Here is a 23,494-nt window from a genome sequence, read left to right on the forward strand (position 1 = left end):
AGTAGCTTTGTGGCATAAAACATGGTCTATTTTAGAGAAGGATCCATTTGCTGCTGAGAAGAAAGTGTATTCGCTCTTTGTTGGATGGTATATTCTATATATGTCCGTTAAGTCTAAATTATTGATTGTGTTATTGAGATCTGTGGTTTGTTTGTTCAATATTTGTTTGGAGGATGTGTTGAGTGGTGAGAGAGGTGTGTTACCATCACCTAGTATTATTGTGTTGTGGTCTATTTGATTTCTGGAATTGAGAAGGATTTGTTTGACGTATATGGATGAGCTACTGTTTGGGGCATAAATATTTATAATTGTTATGTGTTGCTGATTTATGCTTTCCTTAAGCAGTATGAAATGTCCTTCTTTATTCCTTCTGACTAACTTTTGCTTGACGTCCACATTATCTGATATGATGATGGATACTCCAACTTTTTTGCTGAGTCCCTGTGCATGGTATGTTTTTTCCCATCCTTCACCTTTAGTCTGTGGGTATCTCTTTCTGTGAGATGAGTCTCTTGCAGGCAGCATATTGTTGGATCTTTCTTTTTAATCCAGTCTGCCAGTCTATGTCTTTTGATTGATGAATTCAGGCCATTAACATTCAGGGTTCTTATTGAGATGTGATTTGTATTCCTGGTCTTTTGGCTCATTTTTGTTTGTTTTTTGTTTTTTGACATGACTTGGTTTCTCCTTTATTTGGCTGTACCTTTAGGGTAGTTCTCCCTTTGCTGACTTACATCATTGTTTTTCATCTCCTACTCATGGAATATTTTGCTGAGAATGTTCTGTAGCGCCAGCTTTCTTTTTGTAAATTCTTTTAGCTTTTGTTTATCATGGAAGGATTTTATTTCATCGTCAAATCTGAAGGTAAGTTTTGCTGGGTATAAGATTCTTGGTTAGCATCCATTTTCTTTCAGAGCTTGAAAAATGTTGTTCCAGGCCCCTCTAGCTTTTAGGGTCTGGGTTGAAAAATCTACTGATATCCGTATTAATTTCCCCCTGAATGTAATTTGATTTTTTTTCTCTCGCAGCCTTTAAAATTCTGTCTTTATTTTGTATGTTAGGTATTTTCATTATAATGTGCCTTGGTGTGGGTCTATTGTAATTTTGTATATTTGGAGTTCTGTAAGCCTCTTGTATTTGATTTTTCATTTCGTTCTTCAGATTTGGGAAATTTTCTGATATTATTTCATTGAATATATTGTTCATTCCTTTGGTTTGTTTCTCTGTGCCTACCTCTATCCCAGTAATTCTTAAATTTGGCCTTTTCATGATATCCCATAATTCTTGTAGATTCTGTTCATGATTTCTTACCATCTTCTCTGTTTGTTCAACTTTGTTTTCAAGGTTAAATATTTTGTCTTCAATGTCTGAGGTTCTCTCTTCCAGGTATTCTATCCTATTGGTTATGCTTTCTGTGGAATTCTTAATTTGGTTTATTGTTTCCTTCATTTTAAGGATTTCTGCCTTTTTTTTTTTTTTTTTCAGTATCACTAACTCTTTATTGAAATGATCTTTTTCTTCCTGCATTTGCTCTTTTAACTCTTGAGTGGTGTGATCATTCAGAGCCTGCATTTGCTCTTTCATCTCATCATTTGCTTCTCTGATCATTTTTATTATGTACATTCTGAACTCCCTTTCTGACATTTCTTCTGCTATGCTGTCACTGGATTTTATTGCTGTAGCATCTAGGTTTTTTCGGGACATTTTCTTCCCTTGTTTTCTCATATTGCTCAGGTATCTACCCCTCTAATAGTGAAACTATGAGATATTGCATATTTCCTGTATTGACTAATATTGTCTCTGTAGATTTCCAATAACTCACCTCTTAGCCTTCAGTAGCATGAAGTCTTGGAGGAACTTGATAATGCAGTTCTACACAAGGAAGCTGCCCCTCTAGGGGTGGTGGCCTTCAGGTGGGGTATATTCCCTGTCAGTGGGCAGAGGGACCTCCACTTGTTGACTGATGGTCAGCCAAAGGGGGATTAGACTGCCGACTGGGGAACGTCTGATCTGGGTCTGTGTCTCTGGTTCTACTGCCCTGGTGGGAAAGCCTCGCCCAGTGGGGTAGACTCACCTGGTGGGGATGTTTTGCTGGGCAGCTCTCCTCCGAAAAGTTCCCTTTGGTCCAAAATTACCGCCTGGACTGGGCCGCCCTCCTCTGCTACGTTTCCAGGGGTCCCGACCTACTGCCGGGGCTGGGAAGCCTGTCCCCGTGAGGGACTCCTTCTCTGCTATGTTCCCTGGGGACTGGAGCTACCACCTGGGCCTGGGACCCTCACTCTGCGTGGAAGCCTCTCGCTGCGCAGCCCTCCTCTGCAATGCGTTCGGTTGGCTGAGTTCTCCGCTCCAGCAGGGGAGTCTTACTGGGCCACTCTACTCCACGAAGTTTCCTGCGTTCGGGATTACTGCCCCATCCGGGGAGCCCGCCCAGTGGGAGAGACTCACCTGGTGTCTGAGTTGGTCCCAAGTCTTTCAGTACTCCTCTTCTTGACTCCAGGGTCCTGTCAAAGGTCCTCTCGCCTTCTGTAGGTGTCTCAGAAAGGGAACTGCCCTTCCAATGATGATGGGCAGGCCCTTAGGAATAATTCAAAATGCCTGCACTAGCCTATAAAGAAGCTGGGGAGCCCCAGTGAGGGTGCGCTGAGTCAGCACAGGGGTAATTGCAGTGTCCCTCAGCAGTGGAGGGGGTAGGCAGGCAGGCTCAGCAGTGGCGCCTGACCTCCGTGTTGGGGTCAGGCGGGCTGGCTCACCCTCTGGCTTGTCTGCTGCTTGCTCTGCGATGGTGACCGACCTTGGCGTGGTGGTGGGGGAAGGGGTTGCTCAGTGATGATGCCGGACCTCAGTGCAGGGGTCAGGTGGGGTTACTCAGTGATGGCGTCCGACTTCGGTCTGGTGGTTGGGCAGGCTGTCTGCCCACCGGCTAGCTCCGCAAAGCAGGTGGGTTGGGTGCCCGCCTGCTACCTCCAGGATGCAGGCGGCCTAACTCACCAGCCAGCTTGCTCCGCAACTGCAACAGACCAGTGATGGCTCCCGACCTCGGTGCAGGGTTCAGGTGGGGTCGCTCAGTGATGGCATCCCATTTCGGCCTGGTGGTTGGGCAGGCTGGCTGCCGCCGGCTAGCTCTGCAATGCAGGTGGCCTGACTCAACCTGCCAGCTTGCTCTAGGACTGCGACCGACCCATAAATCTTGATGTCATACTTTATTCCTTTATATCACACTTAATCTCCAGTTCCTCAACAAATTCTGTTTGCCCTTGTAACACACCTGGAATCCAGTTGTCACTACCCTGAGGCAGTTGCCATCTCTTGCCTGGGCTATTGTAGCAGCATTCTAATTGGTCTCCCTGTTTCTGCCTTTGCCCCCCGTCAGTCTATTCTTAAAATAGGAGCTAGTAACTTTTACAATATAAGTCACATTATGCCTCTTTGTATAGTTTCTAATGGCTTTCTATCTCATTCAGAGTTGAAATCAAAATCCTTCTGAACCCTTTTTGATCTATCTTTTGTATCTCTTCTCTCTTTTATTCTGCTCTTACTGCCTTGGCCTACTCTGTCCTTGAGTCCACTAGGCACATTTTCACCCCATAACTATTGTGCCTTCTTTCCCCACCTGCTTAGAATAATCTTCCCAGAAATATTCACATGCTTTCTTTATTCAGATTTTTTTTTACTCAAAAATTACCTTGTCAGTGAAAGTCTTCCCTGGTCACCTTATCTTAAAAAATCTACAACACTTTGACCCCCAAATATATACTTTATATGCCCCTTCCTTCCTCATTAGTGGTTAAGAACACAGAATCTAAAGTCAGAATACCTGGGTCAGAATCCTATATCTGCTACATTCTAGCTTTGTGACGTGAAAATTATTTAACCACTTTGTACCTGAGTTTTCTTTTCCGTACAAAGGGGAATATTAATAGACTATACCTCATGAAGTTACTGTGATGATTAGATGTTTATATATATATATATATATATATATATATATATATACACACACACACATACACAGTACTCAAAATAGCATGTGTTACATAATTGCTTGCTTTTCTTAGTAAATACTAATCGTGTGTTTTGCATTTCTCTCTACTTTTTACTACCAATACTTATTTTACTCATTACTTCATTTGTCTTACTTGTTTTTCATCTCTCACAGCAAAATACAAGGCAGTTTCCTCAGTTTTGTTCACTACTATGTCTCTAGTGCCTGGAACAGTGCCTAGCACATTGAGGGCCCTTGATAAGCATATTGATCTATCTGTAGATTTTAAAATTATGGTGATTATCTCATCTTTTAAAACTCTTTTACTTATTTACTAACTTTTATAACATGCTTATATTTCCAAGTGCTTTACACTCACTCATTTGTTGGATCTGCAAGCTTACATATAGCCTTATGAGATAGATACTATTTATATTCCCTTTTCATATATGGGGGAAGTGAAATACAAAGAAAGTAGTCTGTACAAAGTTATACTGCCAGCAAATAATAGTAGAGCCAGGGTTCAAATTTAGGCAGTCTGGCTCTAGAGCTTAAGTTCTTAATCACTGCCCTGTTTTACCTCGCTTGACTTTTGTATCACCACTTTCTCCTCCTCCTTCTGTTTATACACTGACCTCTTCTCAGTGTATCTTGTGGCTCCCCTCCCACACACACACACTTATTCTTGAAATGTTCTTATTTTCTAAAATGCCATTTATGTCCATCAATCATGCTATTCACCAAGTAAACTACCATGGCTCCCATCCATTTAATATATTGATAACTACCAAATGTATACCCCCAACTTACTCTTCTCTGGATTGCCACATGTCTGATTACTTGTTTCTCATATCCATTTAGATATCTCCTAGCACTTCACATTTAACATGCCCCAAATTAGGTGCCTTCCACTCTAAGCCATTTTCCCCTTCTAGTATTCCCAGTTTCAATGAAGAGCACCCGTGTTTTCTCATTTGCTCCAGTTAGAAACCTAGGTATCATCTTTAATTTCTCCTCCTCTTTCACTAAACACACCTGATAGATGTCAAATTAAAAGAATACGGCAGAGCCAGAAAAGATTATTAGATTATTTTAAGATTTATTCATGAGCATTCAAATGCTAAGAGGTCACTTCAATTGAATAGTAAATGTTAGACATAAACCAAGAATGAGAGGACTCTGAGAGGGAAGCTGAAGGAGTTAGGGTCCAGAGGTAGGAGTATATACCATGAAAAACAGACATTTTTCCCTCTGTAACAAGCAAAGGAAAGTGATAAATTGACAGGTAGGGATATAGAAAATTAAAAGGTGGGGGGTTTTGCCCCTTCTCCCACGAAGTGGTCTGTGTTTTCTCTGTGAATTAGAATGCATTTGTCTGCTGACTAAGGAAAAAAGAGCATTAGGGGACTTATGAAGAAGATATTTCAAATATTTGCTTTAGTTAATAGAAAAAAGAACACTATTCAGGGCATCATAGAAAAGTTGATAGGCACTGTTAAGGTTCTCATTGACGGTAGAAGTTGTAAACTTTGGGCATAAAGGAGACTGACCACTCATTTGATCCAAAGTTGGCATTTTATTGGTTGGCTACAACAGAAGAACAAATGAAGCAAGGGTCTTCAGTGTTTGGATGAGAGGAATTACCTTTGTTTTCTTTCCTAACCAGTCTAGACTGTTTAACATCCAGAGTAATATGAGAATAACTGTGTGCATTTATCTTTCTGTTTCATCTCTTCAGGAAATTCTCTCAAACTTGTGTCAACCCATTCTTCTATTTTCCCATTCATGTGCAGTCAACTGAACACTGCCAGTGATAATCATCAATTAAAATTGTCATTAAAAATCACAGTAAATATATAACTTCCATTCCAATTGGATCACTAGTATCTGTTGACAGGTCTTTTATTTTGATCAGTTTACTTTCCTGTTCTTTGTTTTCCTTAAGTCTTCTGTATACACTTTCCATATATCCTCGACTCTTTTTTGACTATTTCCAATTTTCTGGGCAATTTTAGTTCAGGTGTATGTTTAATGAAAAAATATTTATGTGCATTTTTTCAAATTTAAGGATGAGAGTCAGTATTTTTAAAACTGAGCTAAAACATTACATTTATTGGGTTACTAATAGGTTTGGGTTAACTTCAAATACCCTTTGCATTTTGTTTCTTGTATTAAAGAACTACTTTATCAAGGTGTAATTGACATACAATCAAATGTATTCATATTAAAATGTATAATTTGATAAATTTCAAAATCTGTATATTCTGAGAACCTCACAACTATTAAAATAGGGAGCATTCCTATCATCTCAAGAAGATTTCTGCATATTCTTTTGTGTTTCCTTCATCAGTCTCCCCTTCACCCTCTCTAGGAAACCATCCATCTGCTTTTTATTGCTTTAGATTAGTTTGCATTGTCTACACCCTTACAAAAATGGAATTTTTTATATGTGCTCTTTGTGTGGCCTCTGTAATTCAGTAGGATTATATTGAGATTCATTCATGTTGTATGTCATTGGTCCTGAGTAGAATTCCATTGTGTGGGTTACCAGTTTTGTATCTGTACACTTGTTGATGAACAGTTCGGTTTGCTTCCCCACCCTTCACCCCACTTTTGGTCTGTTACAACCATTGCTGCTGTGATCCTTCATGTACAACCTGTCATAGGTTCTCATTTCCCTGAGTAGATACCTAAGAATGAATTTTTTGTATCACATAGCAGATGTGTATGTTTAACTTAAGAAACTGCCAAATTATTTTTAAAAGTGAGTGTTTCATTTTACATTCCCTTTAGTAGTGTTCCTCTATTTACTCCCAACACTTGATGTGATCAGTCTTTTAATTTTAGTCATTTTAATATGTGTGTAGTGTCAACTCATTCTAGTTTTAATTAGCACTTCCAAAATGATTAATGATGTCAAATATCTTTTTATTTACCTATGCCAGGCATGGTGGTGCATGCCTGTAATCCCAGCTTGGAAGACTGAGGCAGGAGGATTGCAAATTCAAGACCAACCTAAGCAACTTAGCAATACCCTGTCTAAATAAATAAGTAAATAAAAAGGTCTGGGGATGTGACTCAGTTGTTAAACACTCATGGGTTTAATTTCTGGTCCAAAAAAAAAAAAAAAAAAAAAGAATTTTTTACACTTATACCCTTGAGCCTGCAATGAGTATAGTTTTGCCAGTTCCTAAAACGCCCAAAGTACCTAGCACCTCCTTAGTGGTCATAAATCATTTCAACAACCACACCTTCCTTGGCCTTGTTTTTACATACTTTTCAGGTCAAACTGCAAGTTTTTAAATTCCATCTGCTATGCTTTTCACCCCCATATCTCACAGTACATTTGGCTAAAAGCCAATAGCAATATCCATGCCACTGCCTAAATGCTGTGCTGCCTTAAAATAGCCTCTCCCAGATTAATTAGTCCATCACCTTTAAATTCAGCCTCACAGAAAGTCTAAGGACATAGGCAAAGTGTAGACAAGTTATTTGTCAGAATATAGCATGAATGACCTCTAATTCACTTTCCAGTAGAATCCTTGTTCCTCACTGAAACCTCATAGTCTTTATTGTTGTGCATTCCTATCAGCATTCTGGTTTTCTGAATCACTAGAATTGCCTGTTAACCTCTGCTTACATCATTCTAAATCTTCTTTAGCCTTCATCTCCAAGCATTTCCAAACTCCTCCCACAAACCAGTTCCAGAGGCTTCTAAACCACATGGTCAGGTTAGTCACAGTAGTGATCTTACTTCTTGATATCAATTTCTGTGTCAGTCAGTTTTTCATCACTATAACCAAAATACAACAACTTGGAGGAGAAAAAGTTTATTTTGAACTCCTGGTTTTTAGGAGTTCAGTCCATGGTCATCTGGTTCCATCACTCTGGCATCATGGCCAAAGAGCAGAAGAAAGCTACTCAACTCATTGCGATGAGGACATTGAGAGAGAGGGAAAGGGACCACAGGAAAGATGAGCCCTTCCTGAGCATGTCCCCAATGACTCACTTCCTCTAACCATGCCCCTCCTGCCCTAATTACCACCCAGGTAGCACATTCAAATTAGAATGGATTGATTAAGTTATAACTCTCCTATCTAATCATTTTGATACCAAAATTGGGATCCTTGTCCCTGATGCTCATCTAGTAGGGACCAAGACTTTGAGAAAGAGGAAAAAGTTGTATTGCTTTCATAGCAAAGAAGAAAGGCAACAGATTCATCATGGAAGCTGCTACTTTGGCCATTCAGGGGAACAGAGGGCTTTAAAGGGGGGCGGGGGTGGTGTACAAGGGCTATTTTCCAGATATTATCAGTAGATATGTTCAGAATTAATGTTCAACTTTTTCCTTAAGAAAACTATTTTCCCATTGGCAGGTCCAGAATTTTTTTTTTTTTTTATTCAGGTGGGCAGTAAGTGGAAGGACAGATAACTTGATTTAGGACATGAATAATGTTAATCTTGTTTTTCCTGCAGATAGGGACTGAAAAAGGGAAAGGGGAAAGGAAAAAATAAAAGACAATTTTTAAATAAGCTGCCAGTGGTTGAGCATCCAGATTTACATTCAAAACATAAAGTAGACCCTTGTTACATGAAGAGACCCCTGTTAACAATTTCACCCCTGAATATTTCTATATTAACAGAGGAACTTTGGTTAGACACCTCATTCCAAAGTGTAACATATAATACAGTGAATTACATTAATTTTTGAATATATAATTTTGAGTATATAATCTGCCCTGCATTCCAAATATAAAACACACTTAACTAATTATGTTATCTTTTTAATATTTTGTGGGATTTGATTTTGTTAAATGAGAGATATTATGCTATACCTTTTTTTTAATCTTTGCCTTATTTTGATATCATTATAATGACTCATAGAATTTTTTTTTTTTTTTGTTAAAGAGTTTGTGCAGAACAGTATTGTTTCTTCTTTAACGTTTGGTAGAATTTACCAGTATGACCATGTGACCTTGGAGTTTTCTTTTGAAACAGTTTTAACTTCTTTGACAGAGAAAGTGTTGTTCAGGTTATCTCTTTCTTCTTGAGTGAGTTTTGGTAATTTCTGTATTTCATAGAATTTTCCCACCTGTCTGATTTTCCTAATTATTGACATGAAGTTGTTTATAATTTTTTGCCTCTTTAGTATCTACAGAGTTTTTCTTTGATTTTTGCCCTAACTTATTATTTGCTTTCTTTTTATGTTGCTTTGGACTCTTCCTTTTTTAGTTTTTTTGAGTTGAAGCTAAGTCCTCCCTGGCTCTTTTATTTATTGATTTATTTTTAATTTTGAGACAGGGTCTCACTAAGTTGCTTAGGGCCTAAGTTACATAGACTGGTCTCCAACATAGGATACCCCTCTCTCAGCCTCCCAAGTTGCTGGGATTACAGGCATGTGCCACTGCACCTGGTGAAGCTAAGGTTGTTATTAAGACAACTTTCCTCTTACCTAATAGTTTCATACTATTAATTTCCCTCTAAGTACTGCTTTATTGGCATCTAGTATATTGTGTTTTCATTTTCATGTGCGTTTATAACTATCATCAAATTTGGAAAGCCTTTGGCCATTATTTCTTCAAATAAATTTTATTTTTCCTTCATAGATTCTGCTTTCTCACTGATTCCTTCATTTTTTTTTTTTTTTTTTTTTTTTTTTTTTTTGTGGTACTAGGGATTGTACTAAGCAAGCACTCTACCACTGACCTAAAACCCAACACTGCTTTTTTCGTTTTTTAAATAATTTCTATCACAAGCCTTCAAGTTCACTCATCTTTTCTAATGCATTGCCTGATCCCTTTAGTTCCAGCCAGTACATTTAAAAAAAAAAAAAAAATCTGACATAGTAGTTTTTATCTTTAGAATTTCAGTTTGAATCTTTTTAATATCTTCCTTGTTTCTACTTAACTTTTGAACATATGTGACATAACTGTTTCAATGTTCCTCTCTTATTTGTACCATCTGTCAGTTCTGGATCAGTTTGACTGAAATCAGAATCTCATTGTTGGTTGTTTTTCCTACCTCTTTGCTACATGTCACTTACTCTGAATTTTATCTTCCTGGGTACTGGATATTTCGTCATAAACTTGTGGTTCAAAGTGATTCTGTTTATTTTTGCTTCTTGAATATCACATTCTATTCTTCTAGATGATGTTTTTCCCCATTAGGTTCTGAGAACACCTTTTCTAGTAGTTTTCTAGTTGTTGGTCATCATACCTCTTTCCCTCACTCCCACTGGGATGACTTTGTTTCTTAAGGTGAAAGTAAAGATGAGGGTGGGAGATAGCTCCATGACACAAAGCTTGCCTAACATGCTTAAGGCTGTGAGTTGAATCCCCAGCACCCCAAAAAACAGAAAGATAAAGGAGGAAGAGAAAGAAGAAGAGGAAGGGAAGAAGGGAAAGATGAATCTCACTCAGGAAATCTCTTTATTTATAAACTAATTTATTTACTTTGTTTCACCTCTGTTTTTCTAATCTCAGAGAATGCAGCATCCATTGTGCTGACTAGTGTTTGTCCTTTGAACTGCGTTCTGGATCTGATCTTTTTTTTTTTGGTGCTGGGGATCGAACCCAGGGCCTTGTGCTTGCAAGGCAATCTACTGACTGAGCTGTCTCTCCAGCCCTTTTTTGTTATTCTTATTTAAGTTTGCTACATATTAAACTTCCTGATCTTTTCTCCTAGCCTCTAAGTTCTTGATCTCTTTTTAAATGCTGTTGCTCACTTTTGTTGAATACTCCATATCTCCTCTTCTTGTTATGATAGTCTTTTGCAGTAAGAGTTTACATTTATTAAGTTCATGTTTTTTTTTTTTTTTTCATATTTCTGTTCACTTCTCAATGCATTATTGCCTTTTGGGCTCTGCTGCCCACAACTCCATTAAAAGTAATTTCTTATGTGTTCCATCAAATTTCCTGTAGACTAGTTAAAAAAAAAAAAAAGGCTGTGTTAATTAGCTATTGCTACATAATACAATCCAGCATGACCCCATTTGGGAGGACTTATCTGTGCTTCCTGTGGTCTTCATCATCTACGGGGATGTATCGTAGCATACTTCTTTACATAGCAGTAACAGAGGCCACAGAAAGAATTGGAACATGCAAGGCTTCTGGAGGGTTAAGCTGGAAACTGTCACACTATTAGATTTTACTGCATTCAGTTAGACAAAGCAAGATACAGGTGTGTTTGTTAATCATATTTCATTGCTGTGACTAAATAACTGACAATAGCAAAACTTAATGGAGAAAAGATTTATTTTGGTTAAGGTTTCAGTGGTCTTGGTCCATCGTTGGCTAACTCCATTGCTCTGGGTCTGAGATGAGGCAGAACATCGTGGTGGTGCAAGGGCATGGTGGAGGAAAGCTCATGGCAGTTGGGAAGCAGAGTGTGAGAGACAGAAGCAGAGAAAGAAGAGGTTTGGGAAAAAAATAAAACTCTTCCAGGGAATGCCCACAGTGATGTATTTCCTCCAACTAGGTACCACCTCCCAGTAGTTCATACACCTAGGTCAGAGCCCTCATGATCCAATCATTACTTAAAATCCCTACTTCTGCACTTTGCTGCATTGGAGACCATGACTTCAACACATGAGCTTTTGAGGGACATTCCAGATCTAAACTGTAGTACAACTGCAATCCACTTTCAACGACAGGGAATTTATTTCATATTCTTTTTCATGCAACTTTTTAAATGTTGATATTCCAAGGAATGCCTGCTTATTTTTCACTTTGCTTCACAAACCTTATCTTTTTCTTCTTTTAGTATGAACTATGTCCTATAGTGTTGATGAGCAAACTGAGGCAGGGCTGTGACCTCTTTTGTATGACATGCTAGCTTAGAATGGTTTTTACATTTTTAAGTGATTATTCAAGCATACATTGTCAGCACACGTCATCGTCATCATCAATGACAACGCAAAATAGGAATATGCAACTGAGGTTATATGTTAGCTGGCCTTTTTTAGAAAAAATCCCCCCACCCATGTCGACCACTATTTCATTACTGCTCTTCCTTGGGCTTTAAACTTTATCGCCACATGCACAGGATATTTGTGCCTGAGTATTTTATAAGTACTTTAAACTCCTCGGGTACAGAATTGAGCTTAGTATCATTACTTTAAAATTTTCTCTTCTTGATTTATTTGACCACATTCTAACTGGTAGAACCTGTGTTAGAAACCTGACAATTTGACCTAGGTGCTGTAGGGTATATAAAGACATAAGTAGGTTATGGTTTAGCAGAGAATCTACTTGTCTTCAGACTTCATAGCATGTTAAATAAGACTGTTTTCAGGTTAATTATCTATTTTTTTTCTGATTTATCTTTCTGTTTAAAACAGGTATACTGAAATCTATATTTGCCAATTTTTTAATGTAATTTTACCAGTTTTGCTTTTTCTCTTAGGACACTTAGTCAGATTTTTGTTACCATAATAAAATACCTGAGAGAATTAGCTTATAAAGAGGAAAGGTTTATTTCGTCTCACAGTTTTGAAGATTTTAGTCCATGACTCATTGAACTCATTGCTTTGGGTTTCTGTGGCCCAGTACATCATGGTGAGAGCATTTGTTCACCTCATGGCCTCTCATGTGCAAAAAGAGACGAGACCAGGGTCCCACAGTGCCCTTCAGGGTTATGTCCCTATTGACTTAACACCTCCCTGCAACTAGGCCCTACCTTTTGAAGGTTTCACTTCCTCCCAGTTTGTATTTACTTTTGTGATTTTTAGGATTATAAAATGTTTTAATCTCTTAGAATTTAGTGTTTTTAAGTATAACATCTGTAAAACCATTATCACATATGGTTATAATTATAAAATTGTTAAATGTAAATGTGTTGGGTATTGAAAGCTATTAGAAATTTAGTTGTTGATTTCTGGTGCAGTACAAAATTTAGAGAAAGGGATCATATTGTAACCCTGTCTTTGCCATATGTCATCCACAATACCCAAGCACTTTGCATTAGAGACTCAAAACCCTACATAAAGAATAGGGGGTCTTCTAGATTCTTAGGTGAAAACAAAGTAGAACAGCATTAAGCTGACAAATCTTAGTGAAAAGTAAACAGCTACTTTATATGAAGATCAGAAACTTGCAAAACAAATCTGTGGTGATGGGGTTAGAAAAATGACTGTCTTTTGGGACTGAATCTTTGAAGACCACATGAGCAAGACTTAGGACACTGGAAATGTTCTATATGTTTTTACTTGGTAATAGTTTTGCTGGTATAAACTTGTAAAAAATTCATCAGCATGTACATTTATGATTTCACACACACAGAAAAGTGAGAAACAAGCATTTAAGATGCAGGCTGTTTAAGGTACACGTGTATTACTTGGTTATTAGCAGACAGATTGCTGAAGGTGAATGATAGCCTTTTTCCCCATTTATTATTTTCTACAAGATATAGTTTTTAGTTACATGTAACTACATGTATTCAGATAATATAATTAATCATATAAAGTTAGAGATAACTTTTTTTGCAGCTGTCTTTTCAGATCCTTTCTATATGTATGCTAATATTCTTTTAAGGGTGTAAATCAAATTTTTAGTGGTGTTAAACTATATTAGTCTGCTTTCTCCCCACCACTCAACAGCATATAGCTTTTGTTCAGTGTTAGAATACAGATGCACCTGACTCTTTTTGATGATTATATAGGTCTCTATAGTATGTTCATATTACAATTTATTTAGCAACTTCAGGTTTAATTTTTAACTAATGCAAGTAATTCTGTGATTAACTGTTCTATTTTTCACATTTGTATTTAAATTTTTGTGAATATTGTTATATGATAATTCCAGACCTAGAATTTCTGGATTACATTTTGATTGGTACCACAAAATTTCCCTTCAATCCCAATGACTATGATTCATAATTCATAATTCTTGTCAACATTGGATTTTATTAATCTTTTAAAATGTTTGTGGGTCTGACAAAAGTGGAATCTCATTGTTACAAAATGCTTTTCTTTGATCCTTTTTTATTCATTTTTCCCCCCCTGTTCTTTTTTGGTACTGGGAATTGAACCCAGGGATACTTTATTACTGAGCTACATCCCTAATCTTTTTTATTTTTTCTTTTGAGGCAAAGTTTTGTTAAGTTACTGAGTCTGGCCTTGAACTTGTGGTCCTCCTTCTTCAGCTTCCTGAGTTCTGGGGTTATAGGCATATGTGGTTTATTGTATGTATTATTTTTTGCTTATTGTGTGTATCCTGTTCCAGTTTGCCTTATTTATTTGCCAGAGTTCTTTGTTTAGGGGAATTGCCTTTTTCTGGTTACATACATTGCAAATATTTTCTTCCATTTAATTTTTTGTCTTTTAGACTTAACTTGTTTTTTGCTTGTATCATTTGAAGTCATAAACTTGTCCTTTTTGGCTTCCTCATTTTGTATTTTGCTTAAGATCATTTACTTAGGAAGACGACATGTGTTCCTATATTTTCATCTGCTCCACTTGTAGTTTTACTCTGAAATTATTAATCACCCACAAATTTAGTTTGTGGACTAAAGATAAATATTAACATACATTTTTTCTCCAAATGGGAAGTGAGTTTTTCTCATAAACCACTTAGTTCATCCTTTCCTTATAATTTGAAAAACAAGTGAGTACTTTATGAGCAATTGAAGGGTTATAAAAATGTGGTATTTTTCTTTTCTTTCAAGGGGAATGTTGCGTTTTGAGACAAAGTTTAAGAATGTAGGACAGGGTTTGTTTAAAATCAAGGATGAAAACATGTGGTTCCCTTGGGAACTATTGTACTAAATTAGATAGGATATAAGGATATAAGGCGGGTGTGGTGGTGCATGCCTATAATCCCAGCAGCTGGGGAAGCTGAGGCAGGAGGATCCTCAGATCAAGGCCAACCTCAACAAAAGTGAGGCACTTAGCAACTCAATGAGATTCTCTCTCTAAATAAAATATTTTCTACATCATTGCATAACCAGAAGAATAAGAAATTATACTCCATTATATATGATGTATCAAAGTGCATTCTACTGTAATGTGTAACTGATTAAAACAAAGTTTTTTAAAGCAAATTTTAAAAATTAAAAAAAAAGTATAGATGACCATCAAGTAAGAATTACACCTAGGATAAACATATATATATTAATAGTTGTATAGATAGTAATCAAGTATGGCAATTCCATAGCTAATTATGCAAAATGATATTATAAAGAAACTCTTGAGCTTTTAAAAAATTGACTTAATTTATTGTCTGTGGCATAAGAGTCACCATTAATTATCATATGGAAAAATGTTAAAGAGTGAACTCTTTTTGGTTCACATCAAATTTAAGTATATCTCTCATATTTAATCATAGCTTTATATTTAAAGCCATTAATATACAAAAGGTAATTATTTTAAATTCTGGCAAAGTTTGGATTATGACAAGGTATACAAGTAATTCAATACAAAGGCTACTAAATATGTAAAATATTATATCCAGAGGAAAATTATTTTCTAGGAACCTGGATGCATGTGTAGAGGAGTGATTATGGTATACTCTTACTGGACTAAATTTGAAATTTGTTGAAAATACAGTTTTTACTGAATTCACTTATGCATTCTAAAAGTTTTCTGGTGGAATTTCTGGATTCCTCTAAATATATAATCATGTCATCAGCGAACAGGGATAGTTTGAGTTCTTCTTTTCCTATTCATATCCCTTTAATTTCTTGGTTAGTCTAATTGCTCTGGCTAGAGTTTCAATGACGATGTTGAATGGAAGTGGTGAAAGAGGGCATCCCTGCCTTGTTCCAGTTTTTAGGGGGAATGCTTTCAGTTTTTCACCATTTAGAATGATATTGGCCATGGGCTTAGCATAGATGGCCTTTAAAATGTTAAGGAAAGTTCCCACTATCCCTATTTTTTCTAGTGTTTTGATCATGAAGGGATATTCAGTAAAATAGCAGGTTACAAGATCAATGCTCATAAATCCAATGCATTTTTATACATAAGTGATGAATCTTCAGAAAGAGAAGTTAGGAAAACTACCCCATTCACAATAGCCTCGAAAAAAATAAAATACTTGGGAATCAATCTCACGAAAGAGGTGAAAGACCTCTACAATGAGAACTACAGAACACTAAAGAAAGAAATGAAAGAAAACCTTAGAAGATGGAAAGATCTCCCATGTTCTTAGATAGGCAGAATTAATATTGTCAAAATGGCCATACTACATAAAGTGCTATATAGATTCAATGCAATTCCAATTAAAATCCCAATGACGTACTTTACAGAAATAGAACAAGCAATTATGAAATTCAACTGGAAGAATAAGAAACCCAGAATAGCTAAAGCAATCCTTAGCAGAAAGAGCAAAGCAGGGGGTATCACAAACGAGATTTTCAACTCTACTACAAAGCAATAGTAACAGAAACGGCATGGTATTGGTACCAAAATAGACAGGTAGACCAATGGTACAGAATAGAGGACATGGACATAAACCCAAATAAATACAATTTTCTCATACTAGACAAAGGGGCCAAAAATATGCAATGGAGAAAAGATAGCCTCTTCAACAAATGGTGCTGGGAAAACTGGAAAACCATATGCAACAGAATGAAATTAAACCCCTGTCTCTCACCCTGCACAAAACTCAACTCAAAATGGATCAAGGACCTCAAAATCAGACCAGAGACCCTGCATCTTATAGAAGAAAAAGTAGGTCCAAATCTTCAACATGTCGGCTTAGGATCAGACTTCCTTAACAGGACTCCCATAGCACAAGAAATAAAAGCAAGAATCAACAACTGGGATAGATTCAAACTAAAAAGCTTTCTCTCAGCAAAGGAAACTATCAGTAATGTGAAGAGAGAGCCCACAGAGTGGGAGAAAATCTTTGCCACTCATACTGCAGATAGAGCGCTAATTTCCAGAATATATGAAGAACTCAAAAAACTCTACACCAAGAATACAAATAATCCAATCAACAAATGGGCTAAGGAAATGAACAGACACTTCACAGAAGAAGATGTACAAGCAGTCAACAGATATATGAAAAAATGTTCATCATCTTTAGTTATAAGAGAAATGCAAATCAAAACTACACTAAGATTCCATCTCACCCCAATTAGAATGGCTATTATCAAGAAAGCAAGCAACAATAGGTGTTGGTGAGGATGTGGTGAAAAAGGTAACTCATACATTGCTGGTGGGGTTGCAAATTAGTGCAACCACTCTGGAAAGCAGTATGGAGATTCCTCAGAAAGCTTGGAATGGAAGCACCATTTGACCCAGCTATCCCACTCCTTGGCCTATACCCAAACGACTTAAAATCAGCATACTACAGAGATACAGCCACATCAATGTTCATTGCTGCTCAATTCACCATACCCAGATTGTGGAACCAACCTAGATGTCCTTCAATTGATGAATGGATAAAGAAAGTGTGGCATATATATACAATGGAATATTACTCCGCCATAAAGAATGATAAAATTGTGGCAATTGCAGGCAAATGGATGCAGTTGGAGAATATCATGCTAAGTGAAATAAGCCAATCTCAAAAAACCAAAGGACGAATGATCTCGCTGATAAGCGGATGATGACACATAATGGGGGGTGGGAGGGGTTAGTGTTAGGGTTAGGGAGGGGGGCAAGAATGGAGGAAGGAAGGACTGTATAGAGGGAAAAGTGGGGTGGGAGGGGTGGGGGGGAGGGAAAAAAAAAAAAACAGAATGAACCAAACATTACCCTATGTAAATTTATGATTAAACATATGGTATGCCTTTATTCCATGTACAGAGAAACAACATGTATCCCATTTGTTTACAATAAAAAAAAATTTAAAAAAACAGAAAATAGTTTTTTTAATTAATCTATAAAACAGTCATTATGATTTTAAAATACTACATTAATTGTCTTCTGTCCTCTCTTCATCTGTATCCTTCTCTTTTTTGTTACAGATCATACATCAGTTGGTGGTCTGGGTGACAGTTTCTATGAATACTTACTGAAAGCTTGGTTGATGTCAGATAAAACAGACCATGAGGCGAGAAAGATGTATGATGATGCTATTGAGGTGATAATTTTCAGAATATTTTCCTACTTAACATATTGAATGTACAATTATTTGATAATGGCTCAATAAATATAGTCATTTTATTGTATGTTTTCAGGAATAACCATTTCATATGCATTCAGGAAATAAATATATATAAACATTTTATTATATGCGTTAACTATAGATTTTTAGTGTTTTAGTAGAAAATCCTTATACCAAGTCTTCTTTTATCTGTGACATTTTAGAGAAATTGTTGAAGTTTAATATAGGTATTTTAGGAGACTTTATTTTAGTAATTTTTAGTTAATGTCTACAGAGACTGGAAAAATTTCTGAATTCACATTTATTTCCATAAACATTTCTTCTTTAGTGACTGCTTAAACCTGTGTATACATTGAGACCTTTGTAAGCACATAATAATAATAATAGCAGCACATTTACACAGTACTTTCCATGTGCTGAGACCTGTTCTAACCCTTATTATATACATCACTTTGTATATGAGGACCTTAAGGCACCATGAGGTTAATGTTGAAGGTCACATACTGGTTAGTGATGGAGCCTGGAACTGAACAGTTTGGTTGCAGAGCCTATTCTCTTAATCACTGTGTTACGTGATTTCACACTTGTACAACTTCATACTATAATGTTGTGATCTAGTGTTTAAATTTAGAACAAGTCATTCTAGGAAGCAATTATATGTTAAATTCCAGGTAAAAATTGTGAAATAGAAAAATGTGTTAAGCATTTAATAAATTACTGGCTTTCAGATCCACTATAAACCCACATCTTTCTAATGATTTTAATTATTTTTTGTGTATTTTGTGTAACCACACCATTCTGATATAGTCAGTGATCAGTTTTCAGCATTATAGTTGTTAAAATTAAAGCAAGGCTCTTATTACTCATTTTATATCCTCCTCTTTAAGGACCTAATACCCTTCATTTGCTGTCTGAAATACACAGGAGTTGACCTTAATGTGTGTCACACAGTGCTTTGTCCATTATAATCACTCAATAAATGGTTGTGTAAGGATTAACTAATAAAGTGAGCTAAATTAAGGTATAATCAAGAATTTAAATTTTTAATACATGACTTCTAAAAACTTTTGAAAAGTTGGAGAGTTTCACTCTTGGTTGTCAAAATATAAACCTAGAAATTTTTATGACCCAAAGAAGTCATTATCTAGGAAGAATTATTTAAGAATACTCTTAGAATCATAGTATTAAAAATAGTCCTTTTTCATTTCCATTAAACTTTGGGTTCCTTGGTAAGCAGAGACTAATTTGTTTGTTCTTATCTCAGCACATAGCACAATACTCAAAACATAAAAGATGTTCATTAAGTGTTTGATAAATGAATGACTGAATTTAATATTTTTATTTTTCAGAAAATGTGACGTCATTTACTATGTAATATCATCTTTCTTTAAAATTTGCTGTTTCTTGTAATAATCCAAAACCATTCTTTTACTTTTCTTCATTCCTACTTAAAAGGACCACAAAATTATTTTATATTTGTTATTACCTTCTTTAATTTTATATAGTTTGAAAGGTATAATAATCACTTTGAAAGTTAATCTTATAATTTAAAATTTTTCACCTGCTATATACATTAGGTGTTTCATACATGTTTCTGTATTTGTTTTCTATGTCCTATTTTTATTAATTCTTAAGTCCAGAATGAACTCCTACTAAGTAATTGCTTAATAAAAATTGGTCAACTTTTCATTTTGAGCCATGATCTCAAGTTTGCAATTTTTGCAGTTTTAGTTTACCTTCAGTAATTACTCATTCTGTTAGGAGACACAGTATGTATGAATTTTAAAATAAATGACATATTAAATTCATGGAAGAGATAGGGATGGCCACTTATTTTTAAATTTATTCTAATTTGAAAGAAATCATTTCTAAAATTTGCCTTTCTGAGCTATTCTATTTAAAATTATTTCTATTCGTATCCTAACCTTTTCTGCCCTTACAAATTCCCATATCCTTAGTTCCTATATCTTAGTTTACATAATCACAGTTTATATATGCTGACCAAATTTGTTTTGTTGTTAATTTTAAAAAGTGAACAAAAAATGATTTTTTGAAAGTTTTTTGGAACAAGATGTAATGCCAATATTAGTGACAATTTAACACATTTTAATTGAAAAAGAATAATGTTACTAACTGCCTTTCAGCAGTTTGGTATTTTATTTGTCATATTTTTAGAAGAAACCCATACAAGCAATTTTAGAAGTTCAAAAAAAATTACTGGTAAACTTCTATATTAACCTAAATTATTACTATAATCCTAGTAAGTTCATGTAGTTGTTTGAATATCTTTCAAACATGGTAAAATTTATGTTGTAATCAACAGAAATTACAAACTGTCAAAAATACTATGTAAACGTGTATAAACCAAAACCATGGATTATTTTTTAGGCATTGATGGAGTATCTTCAATACAGAAAACATGCTAGTATCACGAGGTCCACAAGGATGAAAAACATTGCCCCTCCATTTAAAAGACCAGTCATTTTATATGTGCTTTGGGGTATTATGGTCAAAAGAAAACAATGACCACCACAACAAAAGCTTATAATCTATTAGTTCTTTAGCATTTTAGTTGTCAACTATGTCTCACTCCCCTAACAGGTCAAATACAACTATTAAAAGCATCATTCATTTATTTACTTATTAAACTTTTATTAAGTGTGAAATACATTACAGGCTTTCTGGAGTGTAAGATGATTAATAAGACATAGTTCTTCCAATTCTATAAAACTTACATATTATTGCTAAGAATATAGAATACATTTTTCCAACATTGATGTTATTCAGATTGTCACAGAACAATACACAGTAAAAATGTGAGTTAATTCTTTAAAGAAATATTCCTTTGTTTTGTCAGAAAAATAATAGAATCACTAGTCATATATAATCATTTCTACCAAACAGGACTGAATTAATGCAATTTCTTATATTTTTCCATAGAATTGCCCCTAATGGTAAAAAATTAATCCATAGCCTCCCTCAGCAAAGTTTGAGAACATAGTCCAAGGGAATAACATTTTAAAATGAAATGTGATTGTTGTACTCTAATGCTTTATTATATTAAATTTAGTGTAAAATATTTCCCTCACCATCCCCATACTTTTTAGTAAAACTGACATTCCATAAGGATGGATTCTTTATTATGTGTCCTCTCTTTTCCATGACACAAATGCCTAAGTTTGAGCCCGAAAGGACTAAGGAACTAAGGGATAAATATTTAACTTTCAACTAGTTTTGAAAGCCTAGTAATGTGTAAGGTGGCTTACCTAATGGTGCCTTTTTTAAGTATTTTTCCACATGGCATAATTGCATGGAAAATGAAGATTCATTTTAACTAATGATTAAAATCATTTTTTTTATTAACTCAGATATTCTTCCTGTTTAGGTTTTGTTATATGAAATAGAAATGACACAACCTTTTGGTGTAGCTTCTTATTACAATCTCAGTTGATTATTATGAATTTCATTTAGCTCAAGAAAACAAAGGTTATAATAGGGTTATGTATAAAGGTATTCTTTCAGCTAACTCTCTCCTCTGTTACTCTTTTTTTAAATTCGTTTTAGATATACATGACAATAGAATACTTTCTTTTTAAAATATATTTTTAGTTGTAGATGGACACAATACCTAAATTTTTATGCTGAAGATTGAACCCAGAGCCTCACATGTGCTAGGCAAGTGCTCTACCACTGAACCACAACCCCAGCCCAGTAGAGTATATTTTTGCGTGTTATACATACATGAAGTATATCTTATTGGCATTAGGATTCCCACTCAGTCTTACAGAAGTGAATACAGAATATTTGTTCCATGTTGTATGCAATTTGGTTATTTCTTCCAAAACTTACTTATTATAAATTAAGTCTTTCAGTTTGGGAAAATTACTGCTTTATAGAAGAATATCATTTTGCAAACATTTTATGATAGCCAGAAATATATGTTTGAGCTAATAGATTGCTTTTAAAAATTTGAATATCATTTCTTTCTTACAGGCTATAGAAAAACACCTTATTAAGAAGTCCCGGGGTGGTCTTATCTTTATTGGAGAATGGAAGAATGGGCATTTGGAAAAGAAGATGGGACATTTGGCTTGCTTTGCTGGGGGAATGTTTGCACTAGGAGCAGATGGCTCCAGAAAGGATAAAGCTGGTCATTATTTAGAGCTAGGAGCAGAAATTGCACGTACATGTCATGAATCATATGACAGAACTGGTAAGAGTGTTAATAAATCAAATTATTTAGTTTAAAATAACATCTAAGTTAAAAAGTATGTTTTGAAATTAGATGGAAAATATGTTGGTACTTTTTATTTCAAAATAGTTCATAAGTAACATCATTATATTAGGAATTTTAATTTCAGAAATGTGTTTCTGCATTATTTTATAAAATTTTGAACTCAGTATTTTGAAATAATTGTTTTAAAACAAGAGTATATAGGGATATAAGGAATAACATTATTACTTTAATAAGAATCTATTTTAGCCATTTTTTTAAGTGTCTATAAAACCACTCAAAAGAACAACAAAAAAGACTGATTTCAAGGTTATCTTGAAATATACTATATATTTGTGAAAATAGGAATAACCAAAAGAGAATAGTAGTTATCTTGGATGTGTAATTGGTATATAGCAAATTGGTAGCTTATCTTTTCCTTAATTTGCCAATAATTTTTAGAGTTTTGTGCCTTTGACCTAAAAGACCCTTAGACATTCTTTTGGGAAAATGTGTTCTATTTCTGAACTTTGGTGTCTTTATTTGAAATATGAAATGGTTCTTAATTAAATTATCTTAAAAACTGATAATTTCTATATGTGATTTTAGAAGTTGAATTGTTGCTTTTATGAAATAACTGAATTTCTGTTTTAAGGTTAATTTGTCATTAGGTATCATGATACAAATATGATTGGCTTAAAATTTATCCTAGTTCATAAGTCTGTCAAGTTATTTTTATATAGTAAATAGAAATTATGGTGAAATTGACCCTTCAGTTCTCTCATTAACTAAATAAGTAGTTCCATTTCTTTAAATGTGTGTGTGTGTGTGTGTGTGTGTGTGTGTGTGTGTGTGTGTGTGTGTGTAAAACTTGGACATTGAAGCGGTATTATTTTAGGATGGCTTCACATTGGTATATGATCAAAAGTGAGTGATTTGAGTTATAAATAAAAGCTGAATTAAGTTATATTGATGATTATGGGATTATGGAATATTGTTATACACTTAAATTTTACTTAAATTACATATTTACAATCATTTACTTAAATTTTAGCATACAGGTTAAAGAAAGTAAAACATTGAGGCCCAGGGTAGATAGGGTTTATATCAGGACCTAGGATAATTAGGCTTGTGGTTGTACAGATTTTGACCATAAATCAAATAATAGATCGAAAATAGAATTTAACATAGGAAACCTACCAAAAATAAGATAGTAGAGTTGTTATAATTAATTATTTACTCTGTTAAACA

General features: G+C 35.1%; 1 protein-coding gene across 1 annotated transcript in view; it reads left to right on the top strand.

Moving 5' to 3' along the window:
* Positions 1-23,494, top strand: part of MAN1A2 (mannosidase alpha class 1A member 2) — a 168,430-nt gene that overhangs the window by 118,594 nt on the left and 26,342 nt on the right. The window contains exons 9-10 of the mRNA XM_079109401.1: positions 17,891-18,006; positions 22,024-22,243. Coding sequence (XP_078965527.1) covers positions 17,891-18,006; positions 22,024-22,243 — 336 coding nt within the window. The remainder of the gene's footprint in view (positions 1-17,890; positions 18,007-22,023; positions 22,244-23,494) is intronic.

This window comes from Sciurus vulgaris (assembly GCF_902686455.1).
Source record: "Sciurus vulgaris genome assembly, chromosome: 1".
In the NCBI taxonomy this organism is placed as follows: domain Eukaryota; kingdom Metazoa; phylum Chordata; class Mammalia; order Rodentia; family Sciuridae; genus Sciurus; species Sciurus vulgaris.